This window comes from Berkeleyomyces rouxiae, assembly GCF_048999995.1.
Source record: "Berkeleyomyces rouxiae strain 22BRR77 chromosome Unknown BrBRR77_ptg000002l, whole genome shotgun sequence".
NCBI classification, from domain to species: domain Eukaryota; kingdom Fungi; phylum Ascomycota; class Sordariomycetes; order Microascales; family Ceratocystidaceae; genus Berkeleyomyces; species Berkeleyomyces rouxiae.
In genome coordinates this window covers 2,033,118-2,058,615 of record NW_027396492.1, presented here as the reverse complement: position 1 = coordinate 2,058,615, position 25,498 = coordinate 2,033,118, and the positions used below count along the sequence as shown (strand labels likewise).

The window sequence follows — 25,498 nt, the reverse complement described above, 5'->3', positions numbered from 1 at the left end:
CTGGTCAGGAGACGTAGCGCCTCCCCTGTCCTAGCCGAACCTGTCCCGGCATTGTAAAGGTTTACGATGCTGAATGTGCGCCCCCCGATTAGGACCTCCACAATGATGACATCCTGGTGTTCCTCTCTCATGTAGGCCTTTTGGAAGCGAAGCCCGTGTCTTTTTGTCGAAATGTATGTGGCTACTCGGGGTTTCGAGCGCCAGTTACCCTCCGGGACTATTACCTGATAGGAGGGGTGCCTAGGGAACGTTCTGTTCCCCGGGTCTGCGCTTGACGGGGCCTCTTGGAGGCAGACCACATCCACCTGGTCTTCATGCGCCTTATGTAGCAACGACTGTGCACAGGTCCAGGACCTTTGCACATTCGCAGAAATCATTTGCAATACTGTGTCGTTAGGGTGTCCTAACATTTACAGAAGTTCCTCGTCATTGTCGTCTACCTGCATTGAATCCCGTGTTTCAGGGGACTCGCTGGAGGTGGGCAGGGGGTAGGGTTGCAGCTGGGCGGCCTGTGATGGGGCGGTCGGTGGCTGGCTGGGCGCCGAGGAGGCAGGGGAGGGGGAAGCCTGGGAGCTTGAAGGGCTCTTCGTCTGTGACGACGGCCGGGCCGGGGGGGCCGAGGTGACGGCCGTGGAAGGCGCCTGGGAGGGCACTGGGGACGGGGCCTTGTCTCCCTGGGCGGCGGCTGCCGGGGTAGACGACTGCGTCTCGGTATCGGCCGGGCATTTGCGGTCAAAGTGGCGGACCCGGCAGCGTGTGCAGAACGGGAAACGCTCCAGGGTGTTGTCAGGGGAGACCATGTGCAGCTCTCCGAGTGTCGCTACGCGACGGGGAACCGCAGACGGGGCCACAAGGCCTTCGTGGAAGGCGATGTGGGCGCGGAAGGTGGGCACGCCCGCCTTGCCAACGTACTTCGACAGCGTGGCGCTGGCGGAGACGACTCCAAAGGCCTGTTCGATATCCTGACGGACATCGTCTAGGGTGACCCGGTGGAGCATCACGGCGCCAGGGGTCTTGGGGTCCTCGACCGTGATCGAGGTTGGCAGTCCGTGTACGATGTACTTGGACCAAGCGTCCCTCTTGTGGACCTTCTCCGCAGTCAGGTTGGCGCGGATGCGCTCAGCGTGGCTGAGGAATTTGCCGACGTCACGGACGGCTGTCAGGGCAAAGCCCGTCTTGGTGGCGGTGGCGGTGCCTGCGCCCTCGCCGCGGGGGATGCCCGCGTTGGCCTTCGTTACGATGTAAGCCGGCGAGAGCTTCCGGAGGGGGGAATCGGTGGGCACAACCACGAAGAGGCGGTTGTCGGCGGGGGTGGCCTTTTCAGGGACCACGCTGGCTTTGCCCTGTCTGGGCTTGGGGGCTCCGGCCGAGGGAGCCGCGGGCTGGGCAGCCTTGGACGCTTTTTTGCCCTTGCGGGCGACGGTGCTCCAGGATTCCTTATCCAAGGACTCGGTGGGCGCTGCGGGAGCGGCAGCAGGGGGGTCGCGGGCTGATGGTGCCTCTGACGGGGTCGATGGGCGGGCGGGGCGCTCGCGTTGCGGCGCCGGGGAGGGGGTCGTGTCGCGAGGGGCACGGTTGGGGGGAGGCTGGGGCGCGCCTGTCATGGCGTGCTGGAGGGTGTCTAGAAGACCCTGTTGCAGGAAGTCTAGAAGTTTGCGCGTCGACTCGTGCGCGCTGGCCTGCGGGGCCATTGCGGCCAGGCAGTTGTCGGCCATGGCCGAGAAAGTGTTCAACATCCTATCACGGGTTGCTGCTTCCGCGTCCTTCTGGTTGCGGAGGGCGTCAGCTAGAGCCTTTACGGGGCCGACGGGGAGCGAGATGGGGGCGTAGGCGGTCTCTTGGGGGAGGGGCGCGTCTTCGCTCCTGACGCGTTTTGCGCCTGTCGCGACGCGCGCGACGGAAGAGGGGAGCCCCTGAGGGGCCTGGCCGGCGAGGTTCGGCGAGAACGACGCGGAGGAGGGGACAGTGGTGGGCACGGGGGAGGGGTCGCTGGCGGGCGAGGTGGCCTGCGCATACGTCAATGACGGAGGCGCGGACGCGGGCGCGGCGGGCGCGGGCGCGTGGACGGACGCGATCATCTTAGGGATGACAGGACCTGTCGGGGGCGAAAATAAAGTAAAGTAGTTTGCAATAATGGTAGCTGTTAGCTTGGTCAAAATGTCGAAGGTGCCCTCTGAAAATGGATTGATTGTTGGCTGCGTCTGAGATATGTGGGGAAGTATGTAAAAATTCTTGCCAGTTGTCGTGTGTGTTCCACTGCGCCACGTTGCTTGCTCTGATTCAACCCGACAAAAAATCACAACGTGTTCGCCATTCAACTTTTGGCTTTCGCATCTCCCCATCTGGGAATCGAACCCAGGTCACCTGCGTGACAAGCAGGTATGATCACCACTACACTAATGAGGACTTTGTTATGATTATGTAGCTGTTATCATAGTATATGAACACTCTTTGGGTGTGGCTCTCGCATGTAGATGCTGCCGGGCCCCAAAGATATCCCCGGAAATAAAAAAGCCGACCTATTAGCCACAGGGGTTACTGGGTCTAAGGTTGGCAGACTCGAGATGTCGCTCTCCAGGGCAAAAAGATTGTGCCAGGCAAGCCGCCACATAGTTCAGGACGTGGTGGGGGGCACAGAACGGGCCGTCTCATATAGACAAGCCAGAGCCCGTCAAACCCTGGAAGTTTAAGGACTACAGGGAACACGACCGACTCGATATTGGCACATTGATGGCAGCAATTTCTGGACACGGCGACTTTGCCACGTACCACCAGAGGTTCGAGCACACCGGGGCCGCTCACGATTGTCCAAGATGTGGACAGGAGAAGACCCCGTGACACCCGTGGACGTGTGACTCGATCCCATAGAGGCTACGGCTGACAGAGACTCGTTAAAAAGCTTCTCCCTACAGTCAAAGGATGCAAGCAGCTCCTCAAGAAGTTGAAGAGGGTGAGAAAGGAATGACCAGCTGCAATGGCGTTTGGCGTGGTGTGATTTTGTATTTCTGTTTTGTCTTTGGGTGCTTTCTTTCGTGCATTACTTGCTCCTTTTTCTTGTTTTGTTTTCTGATTCCTTTTTTCTTTTTCTTTTTTTCATTGTCACAGTCTTCATTTATCCCCCCTGATGTATTCTGCGCCAGGAGATGCTCTTCACCACAGGGAGATCCCAAGTCGGCGTCTACAGTTTCTTCGGAGCTGGGAGACTACAGTCACCAAGGCAGTCCGAATCGGTGGATCTCGGCAGCCGGCTCCGCCGCTGCTAGGTTGCTAGGGCTTGCTTGGCCATCTTATGAGTGTTTGACGAGCACCCACTCCAATTGATGTAAAATAGTTGAAATGAATAAAAACACCCAAGTAGACATCAAGCAATGTTGGCCGAAGAGAAATAATATGGTACTTCTTCGTGCTTCGGTTCTCCCCACTCCCACCAAACTCAAATAGAACGTCCGATCGTGATGCCCTCCAATAGGCCAGAAATATGGACTTGGCTTTATGTTACCGAGACTCGCCGCGACGAAAGGTTCACTTCACGTCTCTTGAACTTCGAGCGTATAATCCATTCTCGAAGGCAAACAAAAACTTTTCAGCAATTCTAACTATGCAAATGAATAAACAATCCGAGGGGTTTCACTAATGTACCACACATTAGGGAGGCCATACATTGTTGCCCATCTTTCAACCTTTCAGTGACGTTACTTTAACAACCCTATTCACATCAAGCAGGCTACGCTGTAGCTACTGCACAGTCCCGATGTCGCAATCTTGATTCTTTGGTTCTCTCCAATCCAAGTGTAAGCCTCAACCTGCCACTCATACCAAACCTTGGAGTCGTTGGTTTGGCGCCACATGAACACCTCGATCTCGGAATCGGCGGGGAAGTCGATGGGTTTCTGAATCGCATGATGTTAATATAGTGTACTAGGAGATAAAGATATGATGTTTAAGGAGGGTACTTACGGCAAGCGGGAAGTATATTGGAAACCATGAAATCATATCCTTGCTCTTCTTGTCAATCTGTTCTGGCAAAATACTGATTTCAACTTTGGTTGGCTCACCACTTTGCTTTTGATACAAAGTAGACTCAAAGTAGCCACCTAGACCATGGACAACGCCCTTGTTGCGTGCAACAAATACCAGATGGCATTGGCGGTAGTTGTGATCATTGGCGCCCGCAGCACCTGCCATACTACCACCGCCTCCGCCAATCACACCTCCAGACTTTCTAGCTTCGATGAGGGCTAGCGTAGTTTCGGGAATGGGATGTAAAAATTCCCAAGTCTGTTGAAAGCGGGCGTGGCCAGGGACACCGCGGTCGCAGACGAAGTCATGAGAGTATAGCTGAACGACATAGGGAGTGCTAAAGGCATGGGGCTCAACCGGTACCTTGTTGTGAAGAATGTCCTGGTGTAGCTTAGGTGCAGAGAGCGGCGTCAAGTGTGCGGTGTATGAGTGGGGAATGGAAATACCGTAAGGTTTGGACAAAACGTGCTGGATACCATCAAGACACTCGGGCGAAAGTTCATTATCGCCAAAAGATCCCAGTAGCTCAGAAACTAGAATGTCAATTTTGCCGTACACAGGCTTCTCGGGGGTAGACTCGGGCATGAGGGGGCCCTTCCAGGCACGCATATCGGTCTTAACAACCGTAACTTGGCGCTCCCAGACTAGCTCATTTTGACGAAGGAGATACACATAGGCATTGGGGTTCTTTTCCACAGCCCAGACCTCGATAGGCACACCAGTTGTCTTGCTAGCGCGCAAAGCACGGGTGACTAGGGGACCACGACCGGAGCCAGCAACAGCAACGACAACAGCACCAGATTTGGAAGAGGTGGGCTTGTTCAAAGCCTTCCATTCACGCAACGCTTCAACCAGAGCAGCCTCGTACTGGTTATACTTGACCGGATCGCCCTCAAAAACCTCATACGTAGCAGACTCTAAGTTGTCGGAAAGAGGCTGAAGGGGAGACTGAAGCCAATCTTGGAAGCCAATAAGAGTACTGTTCTCAAGAGGCGAATAGGGAGTCTGTTGTGACTCGAGCCACTGCATGTATGAAATGTATGAGTTTCCCGTCAACTTCTTTTGGGTGGCAGCAAGACTAGTGGCCTTGACGGCATCCGCCAAAGTGGGAAACTCAGCCTTGGAAGGAACATCATTAGGTTCGCCAGTTGCGAGATCTAAGACGATGTCACAAAGTAGAACCCATGGGGTTGTCTTGAGGCGCATGTAGCTAAATATGAGCCCCTGGTGGTGCTTTGAAAGAGAAGGGAAGCCGGCCTTGTTGACCTCAAAAGCTTGAGGACTTATGGAAACAAAGTTGAGGGGCTCTGCAAACCAACGGGTTTGAAGGGTCTTCTCGGCCATAACTTTAGGAATACCAACACCTAAACTTGGGTCAGCAACAAAAACACAAAGCATGAAGAATGCAAGTGAAATACCTACCGACAAATAGACGAGGGTTATAGTCACAGAGGGTACGAATGTAGTGCCATGAGTCCCAGGCACTGAACAGGGGAATTTCAGAAGCCATTTCGGATGCGGATTGGCTTCCGTAGATAATTTCAGAGAGGGACTCGGTAGCCTCACCAAGGCCGGGCTCGCGGTACATAGGAATATGAATTGTAATCTGTTGGCGGCTTGCTACTGTCAAGGCCTCGCGAATAGCACGGGCGTATTGTGCAAGTCCCTGATTCGCCTTTCCGCGCGACGAATCCTTTTTGGGACCAGCAATGATCAAAGATCTCACACCACACCAAGTAGCATAGGCAAGCTCCAGGTTCAGAACCTGGCGAGAAATATTGGCAATGACAGGGTCAGATGAGCCAAGATCAATCCAAGTGCTGGTGCAGGCAGTGTAGGTGCTGACACTGAGGTTGGGGAACAACGAGGTGTCCTTGGGTGTGAGTGGTGGAATGATGGGATCGGGGATAGCAGCAGTGAGAGCAGCAGTGGCATCACTCTTGTTCTCCTTGAGAGCTTCCAGGTGAGTCTTGACAATATCAGTGACCCTTTGGCAGAAATGGGAGTTGGTAATTGGAGAGGTCAGATAAGAAATCTAGTTTAGGGGTCAGTTCACAGTGCCAACGAAGTATTTAACAAATAGTAAACTCACGCCCGAGTTGATAGCTTTGCCATACTGAAGGTCATTCAACGGCTCCTCAAGAGTGGAATCATGATATCCAAGAACAACTCTGGGCCAGCTAGGCTCCTGCGTCGCGTTATAGGCCATCGAGATAATATTGGCCTTGTGTGAGAAGGCTTAGTTCAAAATCGGGTGTTGTTGATGAAGCTCACGATGTTTTGATGTTCAAGTCAGTGAGTAACCCATCGCGGGGCACCCAGGATAGAATGTAGTGCAGGTTTTTTTCTCTGTTAGGGTTGTGTGTAACCTTGGTAGGATCACTCCTTCACAACCACCAAGCCTATTCGTTCACTTGAAAGAAAGCTTTGACTAGGAAAACTGTCACTTTATGAATGCATCGACATCAGAGTGAAGACGAAGACCAGGCATCCAATAGTTGTTGTGTCTCATGTACACAAAGAAATAACCAGAAAGGTTATACGTCCGCAGACAAGCCGCATTTTACTACTCTTTTACCAACCCTTTAGAGCCTTTTGTCAGGCCATGCGTGCGTACCATAGTGTTATTTATTTCTTATCGATAAACAGATAAGCTTCCGTCTTATCTCGAGGCCATTGAACTTTTTTTCTCTGATGTCGCGATGATTCTTTTGTTGCGTTCAACTTGCTGTCAGCCTTGTGCCTGTCTTGTTTTTCATCTCCAGTCTTTATCCCTTTCTGTCTCTCAGAGTTACACATTCACTCGCTACTTAATTTTTTCGGCACACTGCCAGCCAAATCTTTCAGCCTCCGACTTACCCAAGCTCAATATTTCACACTTTCAATAATGGGCGACAAAACGAGACGCTCAACTGACGATGGAGAATCTGGCGGCTCCCGTAAGAAGATGCGCACCACCGACGAATCGCCCGAAACGTCCAACCCGTACTTGAGCCACATGAATGAAGACCTTTCTACCGCCGGCACTGCGTTCGAGGGCATTACCCCTCGCAAAACTACCGCAAAACAGGCCGAAAAAATTGAAGACCTGCCGGATAATCCGTTCAACGGCGAAGAGCATACGCAGCAATACTTTGCGATTCTCGAAAAACGCCGCGACCTCCCTGTCCACAAGCAGCGTCAGGAGTTTCTCAAAAAATACCACTCGACCCAAATCCTAGTCTTTGTTGGTGAGACTGGTTCCGGAAAGACTACCCAGATTCCGCAGTATGTGGTCTATGATGAGCTGCCACAGCTGAATGGAAAGATGGTGGCCTGTACACAGCCTCGTCGTGTGGCCGCCATGAGCGTTGCTTCTCGTGTGGCCGATGAGATGGACGTTCAGCTGGGCCAGGAGGTCGGTTACAGCATTCGTTTCGAGGACAAGACTTGCGAGTCGACTGTTCTCAAGTACATGACCGACGGTATGCTTTTGCGCGAAGCCATGCACGACCCCGATATGTCGCGCTACTGCTGCATTATCCTCGATGAAGCCCACGAACGCACGCTTTCCACCGATATCCTAATGGCCCTGCTGAAGCAAATCTCGATGCGCCGCCGCGACTTGAAGATCATCATCATGTCTGCTACTCTCGACGCCGAAAAGTTCCAAAAGTACTTCAACGATGCCCCTCTGCTGGCTGTGCCGGGCCGTACCCATCCTGTTGAAATCTTCTATACTCCTGAGCCCGAGAGAGACTACGTCGAGGCCGCCATCCGAACTGTCCTTCAAATCCACGCCTCAGAGCCCGAGGGCGATATTCTCCTCTTCCTCACGGGCGAGGAGGAAATCGAGGACGCCTGCCGCAAAATCACCATCGAGGCCGACGAGATGATCATGGAAATCGGTGCCGGTCCACTCGCAGTGTATCCTCTATATGGTACTCTGCCGCCCCAGCAACAGCAGCGCATTTTCTCAAAGGCCCCTGCCCCGCTCAAGCAAGGCGGTAGACCAGGTCGCAAGGTCATTGTGTCAACCAACATTGCCGAAACCTCACTGACCATTGACGGTATTGTGTATGTGGTTGATCCCGGCTTCAGCAAGCAAAAGATCTACAACCCTCGTAGCAGAGTCGAGTCGCTGCTCGTCTCCCCCATCTCCAAAGCCTCTGCCCAACAAAGAGCTGGTCGTGCCGGTCGTACCAAACCTGGAAAATGCTTCCGGTTGTACACTGAGAAAGCGTACAAGAATGAGCTTATTGAGCAAACCTACCCCGAAATACTGCGCTCTAACTTGGCCAATACCGTGCTAGAGCTTCTAAAGCTCGGTGTTGAAGATCTGGTACACTTCGACTTGATGGACCCTCCAGCACCTGAAACCATGATGAGAGCGCTGGAGGAGTTAAATTACCTCGCTTGTCTGGATGACGAGGGCAAGATCACCCCTTTGGGAAGCCTTGCTTCCGAGTTCCCTCTTGATCCTGCTCTGGCTGTCATGCTGATCTCCTCTCCCGAGTTCGAATGCACCAACGAGATTCTTTCCATTACAGCCCTTCTTTCTGTCCCACAAATCTGGGTGCGCCCGGCCAACCAGCGCAAGCGTGCCGATGAGATGAAGAGCCAGTTCACCCACCCCGACGGAGACCATCTCACGCTTCTCAATGCCTACCACGCCTACCACGGCGCTGCTGCGGACTCCTCGGTTGACGTCAAGAAGTGGTGCCACGAGCACTTTCTCTCGTACCGCCACCTAAGCAGTGCCGACAATGTGCGTACGCAGCTGCGCCGCCTCATGGAAAAGAACGATATTGAATTCAGGACAACGCCCTTTGACGATCCCCTCTACTACACCAACATCCGCCGCGCTCTTCTCGCCGGCTTTTTCATGCAGGTGGCCATGCGCGATTCCTCTGGCAAAGTATACCGCACCGTCAAGGACGACCAGGCGGTGCGCCTACATCCTTCCACGGGCCTCAAGGTCGAATACGACTGGGTCCTGTACAACGAGTTTGTCCTTACATCTCAGCAGTACATTAGAACAATCACCGGCATTAAGCCGCAGTGGCTGCTGGAACTGGCGCCGGCATACTACGATTTGGAGGAGATCAAGGCTGGCGATATGCGCCAGGCCCTAGTACGCGCTAGCCAAAGTATGAAGCGTAAAGAGGCCGTTAAGCGCAAGAAGAATTAGATGCCGTTTGTTGGTGCTTCATGTATAGAACGATAGCTGTTTCATTGTGTTATTTCCTACTAAACTGTCTAACAGTTCTCGTGTTTTATGCTACGCAGAATATTGTTTTACCCAGAAATCAAAAGTTAGACCAATCATACCTCAACATCCTTCAATGATTGTGATAAGAATCCGCTTTGTGAGTAGTTAGTCAACTATCTCATTTCCAGTCCCCTCATACATATTGCAGGTGTGATTTCCAATTTCACATGTATAGACAACAAGGAATATTCAGCTCGGATGCAAAGAGTGTAAAGAAGTATTGCTTGATAGTGCAACTATTATACAATCAAACCATGGTTTAGACCAAGGAAAGGAACATGAACAAAAGCCTTGTTCCATGGATATTGCTCCCTCTGCCTCCAAAGCATCATCTAATTTAAAGAAACGATCGTGCAAGAAGAGTTCACTAGAAAATGGCATTGAACTTATCTAGGCCATCCGGCTCAGTCACATATCCCCCCCGTATGAATGAATTTATAGCGACCAAATGGTATAGCCCAAACTCCAAGTATGATCTTGCGGGTGCAGTTCCATAGCCATAGTCAAGATATCACATGGTGATATGTGAAAACAGCAATCCAAGCCCTTGCGCAGGATGACCAGTCAAGTGTAATAGGCATGTCCAACTTTGCTCTTATCTGTCTCGTTAGAATAAATGCCACTAGGGCAATGAAATAGGATTTCGAAGGGATAATTGGATCCATAATGGGGTAATTGGGAAATATTGGATCACAGTGTGCAAACTGCAGCGTCCACTACAAGTTGTGATCTGGGGAGCACCCATCAACCAGCAGTGCTTTTTACAAGCTCTGTGTAATAAAGGTCGACTCCGTGTACACCTGAAGATGGCGCCCCAAGGTCCGTCGGAATTAAATTGGATGTAATGACAATCCCTCAGAGGAGACACTTCTTTCTGCCATAGATAAGAGTCGTAACTAGTTGATGGACGCCTCCAATCATTCCAATTGCGGTTATCGGCAAGCTAACCCTTAGAGGATCTAGAAAGTATCATCTGGACAAAAAGGAAAATCAATCAACCTTCCAGTGGTTAGAGTTCTCGCCGCCAAGGTATAGCTCAAAGGCATAGAGCGAAATCACACCAATGACGTTGGTCCAGCGCCATACGCTACCTTCTGCATCTCCAGCTTTCAGGGTCCAACCGTCAGAATCGTCGCTAGCGGAGAAGTGTTGGAGGAGCAAGCTGGTGTAGATGGCAATGAGGAAAGAAGGAGAAAACCATGAAAGGAACCCAAGCACCCTGTTTGCGCCATCAGCCGTATCTTCAAACGAGTCCTCATCCAGAAGAGCACGGGAACCGCTCTCCCGGAAAGCGGGAATGATGCGAGTAGCGCAGTAGAAGACAATAGTACGGTAGGTGAGTGAGATTACCACAGATGGTGTAATGGTCTGAAAGGCGGCATAGAGTAGGGCGAAAAAGGAGTTCACTGCAGCAGGCATGGAGCCAATGATGCGCAAGAATGTAGAGTATGACGCCATTATGATGGGGGGAAGTGGCGGGAACTCGGGTTGCAAAGGATGCTCGGCGAAAACTTCGTGTGAGGGCAAATAATCCGTGAAAATCTGATAAATGCACAGAACAACGTAAGCAAACAAAAGAGAGGCCTCAACAACGTTGCCCTTGCTGCTCGTGATTCCGTAGCCGCCCACGAATATAGCAGTCGTCATAGTAACGCCAATGAAAGAGGCATCAACTGTGGTAATCTGCGGGAAGTTGACGACTCTCCACAGGAAGTACCCAGAGCTTCCAAGTATCGAGCCGGACAGAACCAGAAGAATTATCTAGGAAGGGGTTAGTACGATGGTGCAACTTCATAAACATTCCAGGCCTCTTGAAATTGGGGGCTTACCATCCAAGTATCGCTGCGACCACGATTTACCAGCCATCTTGTCATCTGACCAGCAGTCTGGATTACAAGCAAGCTGCAGAAGCCCTCGAGCAGTTGGAAGACAGGACTAGAGTATCTCAATGTAGTATCCCAGCTCCCAAGCGCCAGCGTCTCAACCAGGCCGCCTTCGCCAAACACATAACCGGACCAAGTATCCGCCTGGCCACGAGAAATGCTACGGCCCGGCAAGCCGGCCGAGCCAGCATCAACAGCAAATGTGCTCAGCGCCCAAATAAGCAATGACGGAATAACCACCCATTGCGAAAGACGAATGGCACTGGTGATGGCCCATCGAACCCGCGACTCGGGGGGCGTGACAAGACGGAAGACCGAGTAGAGAAAGTAGAAACTAAAGAGCGCAAGACTATAGGCCAGGCCACTATCTTTGCCACCCACATCGAAGGCTATCGGAATTGATAGAACAATGCTGAGCAGGAACAAGGCGCTGAAAATGATGCGAAAGAACCACAACATCTTGAACGAAAAGATGTATCGTGATGTCTAGATCCAGAGGTGTCGAGGTCGTCTCGGAGCTATTCGGTTCGTTTCGCTGGTTCGGTGTCCTTAATTCAGTGCTGACTATAAAAGGAAGCCGAGGCTGTATGCGAGGCGATTTCAAGGTATCTCGAGGGCAGGTAAAAGACAAATTTCTTCAGTGTCGGTGGCTGCAAAGCAGCAGAAGAAGAGCTGAAGAAGCGGGTGGCTGGACACAACGCAATCGCGGAGTCGGGGAGGGCAAAAAGACCGGCAGCAGCGAGAATTAAAGCGCAATGTCAAGCCGATGAATTCCAAGCGCCAAAAACTGGCGTTGCGAGAAGCTCTGTTGAAGGGCAGTGGTGATGGAGAAGCAGTGCGAGGGAGCTCAAAGGGTGGCTTGGTCTGGACAGATGTTCCATACAAATACGCCCATATGCACCAATACTGACTGACTGGCTGGCCTCTGGGGGTTTGGCTTCTGGCTTCTGATTGTGCGTCAGTTTTCCGGTGTGTGCTGTCAAGCATTAACTCAAATTAACCTTTGAGGGAGGGGGCGCTTCTTAACGCAATTCAATAAAATGTCATGGGCTGGCTGAGCTGGAGACCGCAGCGAAAAAGCAAAAGCACAAGCCAATAGAACAGAAGAGAGGAAACAGGATCAAGAGACAACCACCTAGATAAGTTTGACTCTGCATAATCTTGTACCCTAACACTAACCCTAGTATTTATAGTAAACCCACGACATCGCAATCTAATGAACCACCAGATGAAAGCAAGATCTAGAACATGACACGAATGCAAAGGCTGACGATGGTAAACATCGCAATCAGAAACACCAAAAAGGCAAATCTGCCAAGCGAGCCAAATCGCAGATTTGTGGCTAGGACAAAAAAGAGGTAACCTTTTGTGCGTGTGCATCCGTCTGTATGTGTCTGATGAGAAACTATAACATGAAAAACAAAATAAAACATGGCAACGGGGGTCTCACACGGCCTGTCTTTCCAGACAGTCCAGTCCGCGCAGCCGGGCCCCATTGAGCTCTCCCATACAGTATTCATATGTGAGCATGGTCACCGTTGCTGCCGGGACTGCACGCATCATGTTTGTACCAAGGCCTGCATAAAAGGCCCTCCACCCCTCCTCGTTCAAGATTGTGCGAAATGTCTTGATCACACCACGGTACTTAAGTGGCGGACTCTCTGTCACAATGCCACCAACCGGAGTCACAGTCGATGCTATGGATCTGCGCTGGGTTTGCAACCTGGTTCGGAGAACCTCATGTGGGTAGGTAGCCGTGCTGGCCATGATTTTAGAAATAACAGACGCAGCGAGAACACCAAGCCATTGATTGTGTTTTTGCTCATTGGCTCCGCCGGTAGCAGAGGCCGAGGCCATTCCAAAACCGGTAAACTTCACTCTCATATACTCATAAGCAGGGAACTGTACAGCAACATGGGCCAGACCAAGGAGGGCAGGTGTCAAGCCTGCGTAAAACGAGCGAATGCCTTCAGTGGTGTACATTTTGTAAGCCGCGTCAAAGCTTGACCGGTAGTGCCATGGCGTTTGAGGCGGGATATGGCCTGGCGGCAAAGATCCGTTGATCTTGGAGGTCGCGGATAATTCGCTGATACTTTGCGACATTAATCGAGTCTTGATGACCCAGATGGGATTCGTTGCGATGGTGCTACAGCCGCCCGCTATTATGGAGGACCAGAAACTGACGAAGAAGTCATGATCTAAACAGTTAGTAATGGAATCTTGGGACAGTGATGAAGAAACGAGCCAAGCATACCAATATATTGTCTTAGTCTCGTCTTGCTCTTGTTATAGACTGTGAACCACACTGCCCAAGTAGGGAGATAACCAAACACAATAGGTCCAAGACCGCGGTACAAGCCCCTCACCCCCTCCTCGCGCAATATGACCTTGGCCGTGCCTACTAAGCCATTGTAAACCTTTGGCCGTGTCGTATGTGAGATCCTTCCCCCATGTGTTGCTGCCAAGAAGCCGCCCTGGGCCTGAAGTTTGGTCTTGATGACATCAAGAGGGCAGGTGACAATTCCGGCTGTGAAGCCGCCTAGAGCGCCGGAGAGGGCGTTGAATTGTGAGTCAGAAGCCTGTACTGCAAAGCGGTCCAAGACTGAAAGACTCTTTAATTGTGTGGTAGTTGTAGGAGATGGCGCCGAGGGAGTCATTGCCGAGTTCTCAGAGGTCGTGGTTGCAAACTGATCAACTTCGTCATGGGCCATTCGGTCGACGGAAATCGGGTACCTAATTCGAGCGTATGGGATGAAGACGGATGGGCTAACCTCGAGGCAGCTACGTGTGCCAAAGGAGAGAAGAGGCTATTGCGGGTCGCTTTCGGTCGGCGATCTGGTCCGAGGGGGGCTTGGTGGTGGGCGACTCAAAAGAGGATTGCAAGAATGGTCATGGAAGAGCCCAGAGAGGTCCTGCGCGGCCCCGGCACTTGTGACTCTGTTCCAAGCCGCCAGCCGTTCGCCTCGCAAGAGGATATGCGGGGAGGCAGACCGACGCAAGTTGTGGCAACTGAGAGCGGAGGGAGGCACGCAGATTGATGCGACGATTGCCCTTGGAGCACTCTTCCGAAGCAGCAAACAATAGGAGGTGCTCGTAGGTGATTTGTAATGCCAGGTTTCTTCGGCGCGGACTACGTTGGCGAAGTCCCCTGCTTGTTTGATTGTTGGAATTGTATGGACAGGCTATTGACTGTCTTGTGGCGGTTGGAACCAGATCGGCCGGAGCGGAAGAAGCACCTACGCAGGCAAAAAAAAAAAGAAAAAAAAGGCGATATCGGTACCACGACGTTGGGGCCAGGAATCTGGCAGATGGAAAGAGAGGTCAAAATATGACAAGCTTCTCTGGTGAGCTTGATGGGGCGATGCGTGACGGTTGGAAGGAATCGTAGAAGGCTGCCTGTATAAAAAAAAACTGGAGCGCTTTCGATTTGTATGGAATATGAGCCCGTAACCCCAAAATCTAGGGAAGCACTGAGAAAATATCACGAAATTCGGATAGACTTGTGCGCATGAATCAACGTCAAGACAGATCCAAGACTAAAAACCACAAAGAGAATTCAGAGTCCGGGCTAGAATATTTTGGGCGAGCGGAAGCAGAGGCCCACAGCGCAGATGCAACATGGAGATCAGTTGATTTAGAGCAGGACCATCTCCAACTTGGAAGCTGAGCGCCACGTTCTTGAGAAAAGTGGTTAACTACAAGGACTGTCATCTTTGTGATATCTTGCCGAATATGCGGTTGACATGCGACATTATTCCCAATGCAACACCAGAACCCTTCTGTGTTGCCCCAGAACTGAGAAGGAATTGAGCCCAGAACCTCATTACATGTGTCTGCAGCTGTATTTTGCAGCTGTGCAAGATAAACTTCATAGTGGGACAAGGTATTTTCTTCCATCTGTAACTTTGTACTGGCGGGGGTGACGACCCTCTATAACTCAGACTCGAGGCATTGAATTTATAGGGCTATCCAAGGTCTTCCGAGAAGTCCCGGATTACAATCCAAACACACAGGGCCAACGTCTTCACGCTAATATCGAGATTTCAGGAACAACCCGGGCCTGATATGCAAGACATATTGGAGGATAAATTGCATACAGCCAGTATAAGCACAGTTATATTGGGTTGATATCTCGATGTTGATTCTAATAGGCGTGGGCTTTAAGCAGAACTTCGTCAACTCAAACTTGACCCTGAAATCCCAGGCAAAGATAATATTGCTTGTGCAACCCAGTTTCTCTTTTACGATTACGTAACTTCACGTGATCTTTTGCCGACCCATCTAGCAAATCAGCGTCAAGGGAATTCGGGCCACCCACTCCACACCCTTTGTTTGGCCAGGCCAATTCGGAGCAGAGGCTTTGACTACTATTCCAGCAACGAAAAAAAAGAACTCTTTTCTTGGTATCACCACCCCGATCCTCCCGACTTTTTTCTCTTCTTTTTTCTCCGCCCTCGGTTTTCTTCGTGCTTCGCGTCGGCCTCTCTCCACTCTTTCCGGTCATTCTTCCTCACTCACAAATTCCTCCCAACTCTCATCAAAATGTCTGTTAGCGCTGCCAAGTTCGTCATTGAGCGTCCGTGGCTGCTTCGCGCCCTGACTCCCGTTGCTCAGTGGTACGGCAATGCTCAGGGTTACCGCCAGCTTGGCCTGAAGTAAGTCGTCTTTGATCTCGATACTGCTCAATATTTCGGTATTTCTGTCTCTGCGGGCCAATTGGTACATCGACGTCTGCATTTTGCCTCTCTCGACTTTGGGTGTGTGGCTCCGATCCCGAATCAGTCACTTGAGCAAACACCATCGCCGTGGAATACCCAGCATCGACATCCGAACGAACTTTCCATCGAGAGTACTCTTCAATTAAAGAGTCATGGCATTCAATATCGATCAAATTGGTTGATTGCTTTTATTCTATATAAATGGCACTCTGATTCAATTTGTCCCTATTTTTTCACCCTCCACACGATCTAGACTACCATCAAACTTTCACCACGACACATGACAATCGAATGAAAACACTACCCACACGAATCCCCGACTCTGTCAACTCTACCAATGTGACAGCAAGCGTATCAATTGAACAGCCAAAAACAGAGATTATACCAAAGCCAATGAGACGCCACTATGTACTGCCATCATGCTAACAAGTTTTCTTCAAACCAGGGCCGATGATCTGTGGGAGGAGGAGAACGAGATTGCCCAGCTGGCCCTGAAGCGCCTGTCTGAGAAGCAGCACTACGACCGCATCTACCGTATCCGCCGTGCCGTCCAGTGCAGCTACCAGAACAAGCTGCTGCCCAAGTCCGAGTGGACCAAGCCCGAGGATGTGAGTTTCGCCAGTTCCACTATCCAGGCCCTCCCCCACCAAACCTCCACCCTTGCAACTTAAAAGCCTGGATCCGCCATTCTTCAGGCGTCGAATTTACATGCATACTGATATTTCTATCTTTTACAGGACATGCCCTACCTGGAGCCTATCATCAACGACATCCGTGCTGAGATGGCTGAGCGCAAGGCCCTGGACAGCCTGGAGGTTACCAAGAGCCATTAAGCGAGTCTTCACCCTCTTTTGATTTTGCCCTCTTCGTCTCCCGGTTTCTTGCCTCGTCTCACGACAACTGCCAGGCCCTTCCATCACCCCACCATACCCTGTCAGATTGATATATCCTTCTCTTGTTGAGTGACATCGCCCGTCTGCTCCACCTCTTATGTTTCTATACGCTCTGTGGAACCGCTCAACCTCTTCTGTCCACCTGTGACCCAACTCCCTCGAGCGACCTCATATCTCTCTTCTTTACGCAATTCATATCCGGTACACCTGAACGAGAAATTGTAACACTATTTTTCCTCTTCAAGAAACAAGAGCTTTGTAAACCCGAGGGCCTTAAAGATCTTGTTAATGCCATAAAATCAGAACCCCCATTCGTACTTTTTTTCCTTCTATTTTTCCAAAAACTTGGTGATGTGATCAAGCTATCATGAACGGTTCCATTTTGGCTTGGCATTTATACACGCGGTACAGCCTGTAGGGATACTGTTGGTTTCCTAATGCACCGTCTTAAGGCTACAAGGGTCTATTCACAGCGACTCACGGAATACACCTGCCTTGGCTCGTTCTCTAGTTCTCTCCTTGAAGACCGTTCATCATGGCCAACTACCGTGATGGAAAACCACAATGCCTTTAGGTAAAATAACTCACTCAGTAACTTTTGTCCTCCGAATTGGAAGACCAACTGAAGTTCATCGCCATTCACGGAGGTCCGAAAAGGCTTAGTGTTTTCGGGTATAAATATATTGCTCTTTTTCTCTTGTTTCTTTGGCCTTAGATTTAGAAAACCATGAACAGTTTGGTTTTGGAAACACACTCCGCGTGTTGCAATACAGTTTCATCCTTGACTCAACTCACAATTCTTTCCCGATTCACATCATCCCTATCAATAAACAAATAGGTTATGAGCCCGGAGTTGTCTACACTACACTCAACTCCTCCTCTGTAAGTTTTATCGAAATTCTCAGATCTCGATACAGCGTTAGTCCCCGCCGTCCTCTGTCCGCTATTCTTTAGCCTCTAAGACTACCATACTAAAGCTGTTCACATCGTGTCTGACCTTCCCAAAGTCCTTGAACATCCACGTTCGACTTTGTACGAGTCTACAAGAACCATATTCTAAAATCTCGCTGGAACTTCCCTTTCGTTCCCTCACCTCGCCAGATACGCCTCTCGTGCTACCTTTCTCCGTTTTCTTTCACAACTACACCTTCGTGAAAATGGACATTGCTCAGAGCAAACCCTCTGAACCAGGCCCAGTCCAAATCCTCGGGCTCGGGCAGGACCTATTTTACATAAACACCTAAATTGCAGCAATGAAAAGATACAAATAGGACGTTATCCTAGTAAACCACAAATCAGAGGGAGATGTGCTGAGACTATTGTATGCCTGTAGATGAACCGTAGAATCAGAAGCATGTGAAAACATAATGATGACACACTGCTTGGGATGGTAGGGATAAAGTTAGGCATATAGGTAACTAAGCAGATGTCAAAGATGCTGGCCAGTCTAATGCTAGCACTACCAGATGTGGATGAACAAATCCGAGCCAAGGTGGGAAAGGCGAGAAAAGCATTAAAATGAACTATACATGATGAACTACATAACAAAAGAGGAATTACACCATTTTCTCTCGATAAGTAGTAGATTAGAAGTGGCATACCTGAACATGAATGTGAAGATTTGTGTGAAAACTAAAGCACACGAAGCTGATCTATGATGATAAATAACAAAGGCTCATATGGCCTTGAGGAGAGAGGTAGGGAGAAGAAAAAAGAAATATACACAGGAACGCTGAAAAGGAAAAGGAAAAGAGAGTGAAGCGAAAAAGAAATAAGGATGACGAGAAGATGTAGGCAGCACGAGAAGCGTTAGACGCGCTTCTTTTCAGCCGCATTTCCGGGCTTTTCTTCCGTGTCAATGTGCCAAACAATGTAGTTTGGCAGGCCCCAAACTTTGTAGCCTGCACGTTTTGCCATTTTAGCAAAGCCCTCGGTCTCGGCTTGGTTTTCAAAGGGATACGCAGGGAAGTTGATACCCGTGCGGTGAATATCACCCTTGACGAGGATATTGACGCCGCCAATGCCGTCCAGCTCAATTTCCTCGTCCTTGTCCTTTTGACGATCGCCCATGAGAGCCATGTAGTTGCGACCGGTCTTATATTGCTTGTAGCCTGCAATGGAATAAAAATATTAGCTGGCTTGTAACGCTGGCATACGTCCAATACGTTTGATAAATTCTTACCCTCAGCCAAAACAACATTACGATCCAAGTTGTGGCTCAACTTTCGGCCAGTGTCCGACTCGACCCAAGAATTGTAGTCAACTATTAAACCATGTCAGTAGAGATTTTTAGGATACAGCCATGCATTGTCTGTAGGAATAGCATAGCAATTATCCCACCCCAACGTCTCCAAATTGGAATGCTCGGAAGGCTCGGTAACTCACAGCGTCCCTCAATGTCTTTCCCATCACGGTAGCGGTGAAACCAGATATCTGCACAATGTTAACACTGCATGTCCATAAAATACCTTAGGAGCACAGGCATCCTGTTCATCATCTACGTGTAGCGACGACTACATCTGTGATTAAATGAAAAAAAAATACACGTTTGTATGCATGTACTTACTCGGTACAATGATATCACGGTCGTGAGCAATGAAGTCCTCGATGATAGCGTTAGAGCTTTCAACGATGTCAACGTCCCGCCAGTACACCCATGAGTGATCGTGTTTCATCGTCGCAGACAAGAGATAGTTGCGAGCCCTGCCCATAGCCATGCGACGGGGGCCTTGAGCTTCAAAAGAATGACGCTCCTTGACATCTTGGCTTAGATGAAAGTCAAAGTCCTTTTGGACAATGCTAGCACTGCGGAACGGGATCTTCTTGTCGGTGGAAGTCTGGATACGCTCGAGTTCTGAGGCGAGAATGGCCAGAGTTTCGTCGGTCGAGTCGGATATCAGGAAACCGAGATCAATCAAGTGATGGGGGTAGCTCAGGGCTGTGACCAATTCGAAGTACTTTTCCAAGTAGGGGCCCGCGTCTTTTAGGGGGGTCAACAGCAAAACTCGTTCCTCGTTTTCGATGGCTTGCTTGGTGGACTTGATGGCATTTAGATCGATGTTGACAATAGAAGACTCGTTGACCTCGATTGGTGCATGGTGATTAAAAACGACAGGAGTTTGTTGATGTGAGCTCCATGCCACCTGATCGTTGATGGACATTCGTGTAGGGGGGGTAGCAGGTCCCCAGCAGTAGAACCTGTCAACAAAGGCAAATCACAGTGGTAGTTAGTCAGACTGTTGTGGTTTAGAAACACGAGGAAAATACTAACCGCTGAATCTCAGCCGAAGACGATCTCAGGCCTTGCCATGTCAACAACAAGAAACATGTGATGCCAAGTAGCAGAAGAGAGCGAGGTCTCGCCATGTGGTTCAAAAGAGCCTTTCCCACGGGCACGCCGGCCTGTACAGACTTGTAGCTGAAGTTGTGTTTTGGTAGAAACATGGCGGAATAACAAGGAGACGCTCGAGGAGATGGAAAAGGGAACAATGTTTGTCTAGGACAAGAGCCGTCAAGAGCTCTGGTTGAGGAGAATGCCTTTTGTGATAAGAGGCGGATTTTAGGGACAATACGGCGACAGTCGAAACTGTTGTGGGCGCTGGATAACGAAAGCCAAAAAGATGTTGGATAGTGTAATACTGACAAATGTAATAATGATGAGAGCGCTGTGCACGAGCAGATTCAGGCCAGGGCCATGGAGTTAACTTTAACGGCGCTTGTGCAAGTTCAGTGAAGGCGAGGTCCAGGGGTGTCGAAGTCGAGTGAGGGACAGATTGAAGCACACAAGGGAAGAGAACCTGTGTTTCTTGTATTGCAAGGGGTAGGAAGAATCAACAAAAAGCCAAACACTCGGCAAGGCGACAAAAATTTAGCAAATCTGTTTGGTGGAGGGATTTAGCCAACAAACAAACACCATGAATTATGGGCGCGATACTTCTGGTTCATAGAGACAAGGTCGCCAGCTTCAACATGATTCCAGGCGAACAGAATATATATGCCGCGACGGAGCCTTTTACGACAAGAGCAGTTGTGATTTAGGCATTAATTCAACAGGATAGAGACATTGCCGAACTTTCATGGCTGTGTTGTACCTGTACCCCTAAAGTCCAATGTGAAAAGGAGGTCAATTTGACCAAGTAAAAGAAGAGAGCCATAAAAAGAAATATAAAAAAAAACATCCGTACCGCTCCACAGTGCAAGGACGACTACGACAACACCCAAGCTGCCGGCTTCTAATGCAGCCATGACAGTGTTTATGGCACTGTGAGTCATGTCAGGATACGTCAGCTTGGTGGAGAAGCCTCTGAGGACAAGCACTGTCTTTGCGCACGAGCGCCAGACTCCTCACTATAAAGTGTTGAAGCTCGCCTGTAGGAGAACACAGGAAGCTGTCACCCTTTTATCCTAGCATCGGTTCTCGACAAGTGTACGGACCGTCGGCAATACGGACAAACAAGGCTGCCCCGCTTAACCCTAGCTCAACTATATTGTTCCATGTGTGACCCTGTCTTATGGCTTAATCATCTCATTTTCTAAGCCAACCAAAGCCTTGTTTTTCTACGACAACCACGTCCTACTACCACAAGCCATCTATCTTCCTGCACGTAGAGACTTCAATATGCCACCGCCGGACGACCGTGTTGATAAGCAAGCCTCTGCACAGCAAGCCGTTGATATCCTCCATGAAATTTCGACTATTCTGGTGTGTTTAAGCTGGTGCAGGCCGCGGTTAAGTCCGAACGTCCTCACGGCCTTGACCATCGCTGCGTTTGGATATAAACTAACAGCCTCTATCACTCTAATAAGAACTGCCAGCTTGACCGCCGTGGCCTGTCCATCTGCATCTCGATGATTGAAAATGGCGTTAACCCGGAAGCTCTCGCTGTAGGTATCATTTTGTAACCGATCCTGCCCTGTGCTCATCTTTGGCTGACTGCCTTTACGCAACTAGAATGTGATCAAGGAGCTGAGAGAAGAGAAGTATGCCGTCGAACAACAAATGGCTGCCCGTAGGCGATGAATACGCAGACATCGTTGAAATAGGCTGTTTTTGTTTGTAGGAGATGTGTTTTTTTCTTCTTTTTCATAGCGGAGCAGAAGAGCCAATGTATGTGGTACATACCCAGAATACTCCAACACAGGAATCACGCAACACTTCTTTCATAAATACTTCTGTTAGTCATCACGTTAGTCGTAGGAGGAAATGACATTACAGGACTGGAGTAGTCCAAGTTGCCTGCGTGTATATACAGTGGCTTTGGAACATGATAAAAAGCCTATCCAGAGACGGCCCATGGACATCCTCTATCGATGGCCAGGAAGAAAAAAGTCGGTCTCAGGATCTTCATATGCAAAAAGGGAGTCTGCAGCACTACTGGCATCATCGCCATTTTGTTCCTCATCATCATCACGCTCAAACCCGACTTGGCCTGGCTCTCTTTCAACTGATGGGGATACTTCCTCTTCTTCTTCATCACTATCAACTACATTGCCATGGAGTGCATTATGCAGTATCGTCAGTGTGTTTCTCCTCAGACTTTCGTCGCTGGAGTCGTCAGAATCATTGTCAAGTCTATTTTGAAGAACTTGCTGGAACGAATTCAGCGCGTTTCTTGTCATTCTTGCCACACCAGCAGGATCGTTGCTGTCAAGTAGATTATTGTGGATGGCTTGCTGTAAAGTGTTCAGTGCATTGCGAGTGAGGGATCCAACAACAGTGGATGGGCCATTGTTATTGTTGTTGTCATCGTCATCGTCATCGTTGTCCCAGAAATGTAGGATATCTTGGTCAAGGTCTTGGTCAAACTGCTGCAAAAACCGCTCAACACCATCGGCATTGAGTTCCTGAATGGGCTGAATAGGCTGGGCTGAATTTGGTACCGCGTCCGAAGTTGGTGACTCTGAATTTTGTATTTCATCGCAGAGTTCAGGGGAATTATCCTCATCGCTAGATGGCGAGACTGGATCTTCCACGAATCTCAACGCAGAAGAACGGGCAACTATCGCCTGTTGTACAAGTGCAGCCTGGATGTCTGTAATTGGTGCCTGTCTTATCTGCCCAACTGTCTCCGTAACCTGGTCTGGAAGAGGCGGTGGAGCTTGACCAAGTGCTATTTCTGAAACTTCTCCTGTGTTATCAGTATTTTGCCTTGGTGTTGCTGTTGACTCTATGTGCCGTTGGGTGGCACCGGGTGCGTTGATAGTTTCGATATGGCTTGTGTTGTAGGAAAGGCAGAGTCCACACTTTAGTGCTAGCCAATGATAGGGAACGGTGGTTCGTGTGGTACATTGATGACAGAAGACTAGCGCACGGGTGTCGACATATTCTTCCGGCATTGGCTGATTTTGAATGGCAAGATCTATAGATCGGAATAAAGCCTCGGTGTTGATGATGGCCTTGCTGCAGAGCGGACACTTGTAGCTACCAGAGGCTAGATACTTATCATGACACGTCCTGTGGATGCTATGGCCACACTCCATGAAAACAACAGCCTTGCGAGACGTAAAGAGATAAACCTCACAGATGGGACAGTTGCAGTCTGTTGCACGCTCGATACATTTGTGGGAGTACTGGATGGACGTACTAATACACGCATTACAGGTCTAGTGAAAGGAATAAGGTGGTTAGTCAAAGGTCAAGAAGAAGTGAGAGGGGGCAGTAAAGATGAAGACAAACCTTGCAGTGAAAGAAGTCCTTGCCTAAGCCATGGCCCTTCCGACAGATGCCACATTCATTGCAGTGATATATAGGCTTGTTTGCACGATCTTCCCAAAGCTTGCAAATGCTGCAATAGTAGCTAGCTGCAGAAGTGCCACAGTTGACACAAGTGTCAGAGGTCCTCTGAGGGCAAGCACACGTCATACAAAGCATGTTTTTTGTTTCTCGGCGATTTAACTCGTGATCCTCGTGATGATCGTGACAAAGTCGACATGTGTACCATTTATTGCAGGTAGAGCACTGGAGCTTGATGTTGCGGCGGTAGTGTTTGCAGCCAATATATGCTTCTTCCTCGCCGGAAGGGGTGTGGAAGGTAGGGGTGATGTCCTTCTCGGTCAAGGTAAATGTTTCAACCTCGTCTCCGTTGCTCCAGAACTTGAGGCTAGCTAGTGATGTAGAAAGAGGCCCAACTGACAACGGCGATCCAACAGCCAGAGTTTTCTGGACCTGCCATGTCTGTGTCCCATTTGAGGAGCCAGAGGCTGACTGCCCAGATGAGCATAATGCCTTGGCATCTAGATGGCTTTTCATAAGGGTTTGGTGAAGAAGATGGCCCTTTTCCCAAGTGGATATGTCCATGTTTTGAATCTCGCGAATGCGCATGCGCATCCCCGCCATGCCATCATCGTCAGGTAGCTCCCGCTCCTCTAGATCACAAACTCCTTGCAGCTCCATGGAAAGGGGAGAAGAAGGCCTTGAAGAAGACTCTGACATGTTGTCTGGAATGCGGGTTTCCTGAGCTGCAATATGATTATACCTGGCGCCATCAGCATGTATGGGCGGCAAAGGTGTTGATTGACCGTCGGTTTGAATGATATTGGAAGGTAATTGATTTGAAGCAGATACCGATTCCGAATTTGGAGAATCATCGACGACTATGATGACACCAGGATCAGATCCCGGAGAATGTTCGGGAGAGTCAGCAGGCAAGCCCGCGTCCTTGTGGGAAATTTCGTTTTCGCCACCGAGATCGGCAACCGATGGACGGGAAATTTCAGAGAAGCGGCGGGCTTGTCTGAGGACAGGGTTGATGATAAACTCGGAAACTAAGGATGCCATTTTGCAAGACGATCAGGTGATGTTTGGTTAGGGTAGACGGCACACGCCCCGAAGATCAAAAATGGAGATCAGGATATTGGGATGAAGAAAAAAAGGGAGCAGCCCAGTGTCTTTGACTTGTGCTGCGAAACGAGAGCCCAAGGACTTGGAATGTTTGCAACAAAGCGTCACAGGTGAGATCTGACACGAGGCTGGCAGCAGGATCAAGGGCGGTGGGTGGAAAACGGGAACATGTGATAGCAAAAGGAGAGAGAGGAGGAAAAGAAAAGTGGAGGGTATACGATCGGTATATGAGTATTTATATAGATAGTGCGAAAGCAAAGATTTTGGAGTTGAATGCTAACGGTATGCGGCGGAAAAGTTGTATGAGAGGTGAAACGGGCCAGTGTGCAGCATATGTAGGTGTAGTTATGTGTATATGTAGTATGAATGCATGGCCAGGAATATGTGGGTAGAAGAAGGACATTGCGTCAATTTGAAGCTGGATTTGATGGAACAATAGGAGGAACAACAAGCCAAAGAAAGAGGCAGAATACAGGAGCGGCAGGTAAATGCCAAGGATACGGGGCCTTGGACATAGTGTGTGACGTGTGCTTTATACTATGTATGTCTTGAGCGGCCTACTCTGGCTGTATAGCGCAGTTAATAAGAGGAGCTTGTGCCATCGGATTCTTCATACATATAACTAGTCCTGAAAGCTACCTGAGACCGGAGACGGAGAGCTTCAAGGAATAGTTCTAGAGTATTGAGGACTGGCTGGCTGTTCCAGTAATATCACATGCTGTGCAAGGTTTATGTTTACAGGGATACGTACGCCTGTTTGTGGGCCCAGAAACGCAGAGTCTGGCAGCTGGCAGACGAGCAGTCTTCGGCTGGCATGCGGATTGCTGATATTCAGGGTTGGTGTATAGACACCTCGGGTAATCCTGCGAGGCTGTGACACGCAAACGGATCGA

General features: G+C 49.9%; 9 protein-coding genes across 9 annotated transcripts; 3 read left to right on the top strand and 6 right to left on the bottom strand.

Annotated features, from left to right (window-relative positions):
* Nucleotides 1–410: 410 nt before the first annotated feature.
* BROUX77_002113 (uncharacterized protein) lies at nt 411–2,078 on the bottom strand (the record flags this gene model as incomplete). The annotated part of the gene is made up of 1 exon (XM_073746618.1): nt 411–2,078. The coding sequence occupies one exon, from the start codon at nt 2,076–2,078 to the stop codon at nt 411–413; it is 1,668 nt and encodes a 555-aa protein (XP_073607195.1).
* A 1,632-nt stretch (nt 2,079–3,710) lies between these two features.
* BROUX77_002112 (uncharacterized protein) lies at nt 3,711–6,229 on the bottom strand (the record flags this gene model as incomplete). The annotated part of the gene is made up of 4 exons (XM_073746617.1): nt 3,711–3,890; nt 3,958–5,384; nt 5,443–6,055; nt 6,113–6,229. The coding sequence occupies 4 exons, from the start codon at nt 6,227–6,229 to the stop codon at nt 3,711–3,713; spliced, it is 2,337 nt and encodes a 778-aa protein (XP_073607194.1).
* A 678-nt stretch (nt 6,230–6,907) lies between these two features.
* BROUX77_002111 (uncharacterized protein) lies at nt 6,908–9,190 on the top strand (the record flags this gene model as incomplete). The annotated part of the gene is made up of 1 exon (XM_073746616.1): nt 6,908–9,190. One exon carries the CDS (start codon nt 6,908–6,910, stop codon nt 9,188–9,190), a length of 2,283 nt encoding a protein of 760 aa, XP_073607193.1.
* A 1,071-nt stretch (nt 9,191–10,261) lies between these two features.
* Nucleotides 10,262–11,613, bottom strand: BROUX77_002110 (uncharacterized protein; the record flags this gene model as incomplete). The annotated part of the gene is made up of 2 exons (XM_073746615.1): nt 10,262–11,032; nt 11,101–11,613. 2 exons carry the CDS (start codon nt 11,611–11,613, stop codon nt 10,262–10,264), a joined length of 1,284 nt encoding a protein of 427 aa, XP_073607192.1.
* Nucleotides 11,614–12,600: 987 nt separating this feature from the next.
* BROUX77_002109 (uncharacterized protein) lies at nt 12,601–13,865 on the bottom strand (the record flags this gene model as incomplete). The annotated part of the gene is made up of 2 exons (XM_073746614.1): nt 12,601–13,352; nt 13,409–13,865. 2 exons carry the CDS (start codon nt 13,863–13,865, stop codon nt 12,601–12,603), a joined length of 1,209 nt encoding a protein of 402 aa, XP_073607191.1.
* A 1,831-nt stretch (nt 13,866–15,696) lies between these two features.
* Nucleotides 15,697–16,705, top strand: BROUX77_002108 (uncharacterized protein; the record flags this gene model as incomplete). Its single annotated transcript, XM_073746613.1, has 3 exons — nt 15,697–15,809; nt 16,318–16,480; nt 16,610–16,705. 3 exons carry the CDS (start codon nt 15,697–15,699, stop codon nt 16,703–16,705), a joined length of 372 nt encoding a protein of 123 aa, XP_073607190.1.
* Nucleotides 16,706–18,574: 1,869 nt separating this feature from the next.
* BROUX77_002107 (uncharacterized protein) lies at nt 18,575–20,209 on the bottom strand (the record flags this gene model as incomplete). The annotated part of the gene is made up of 5 exons (XM_073746611.1): nt 18,575–18,876; nt 18,948–19,028; nt 19,151–19,198; nt 19,332–19,963; nt 20,037–20,209. The coding sequence occupies 5 exons, from the start codon at nt 20,207–20,209 to the stop codon at nt 18,575–18,577; spliced, it is 1,236 nt and encodes a 411-aa protein (XP_073607189.1).
* Nucleotides 20,210–21,383: 1,174 nt separating this feature from the next.
* BROUX77_002106 (uncharacterized protein) lies at nt 21,384–21,785 on the top strand (the record flags this gene model as incomplete). The annotated part of the gene is made up of 3 exons (XM_073746610.1): nt 21,384–21,467; nt 21,572–21,649; nt 21,717–21,785. 3 exons carry the CDS (start codon nt 21,384–21,386, stop codon nt 21,783–21,785), a joined length of 231 nt encoding a protein of 76 aa, XP_073607188.1.
* A 284-nt stretch (nt 21,786–22,069) lies between these two features.
* On the bottom strand, nt 22,070–24,542 carry BROUX77_002105 (uncharacterized protein; the record flags this gene model as incomplete). The annotated part of the gene is made up of 2 exons (XM_073746609.1): nt 22,070–23,368; nt 23,442–24,542. The coding sequence occupies 2 exons, from the start codon at nt 24,540–24,542 to the stop codon at nt 22,070–22,072; spliced, it is 2,400 nt and encodes a 799-aa protein (XP_073607187.1).
* Between the last annotated feature and the right edge of the window lie 956 nt (nt 24,543–25,498).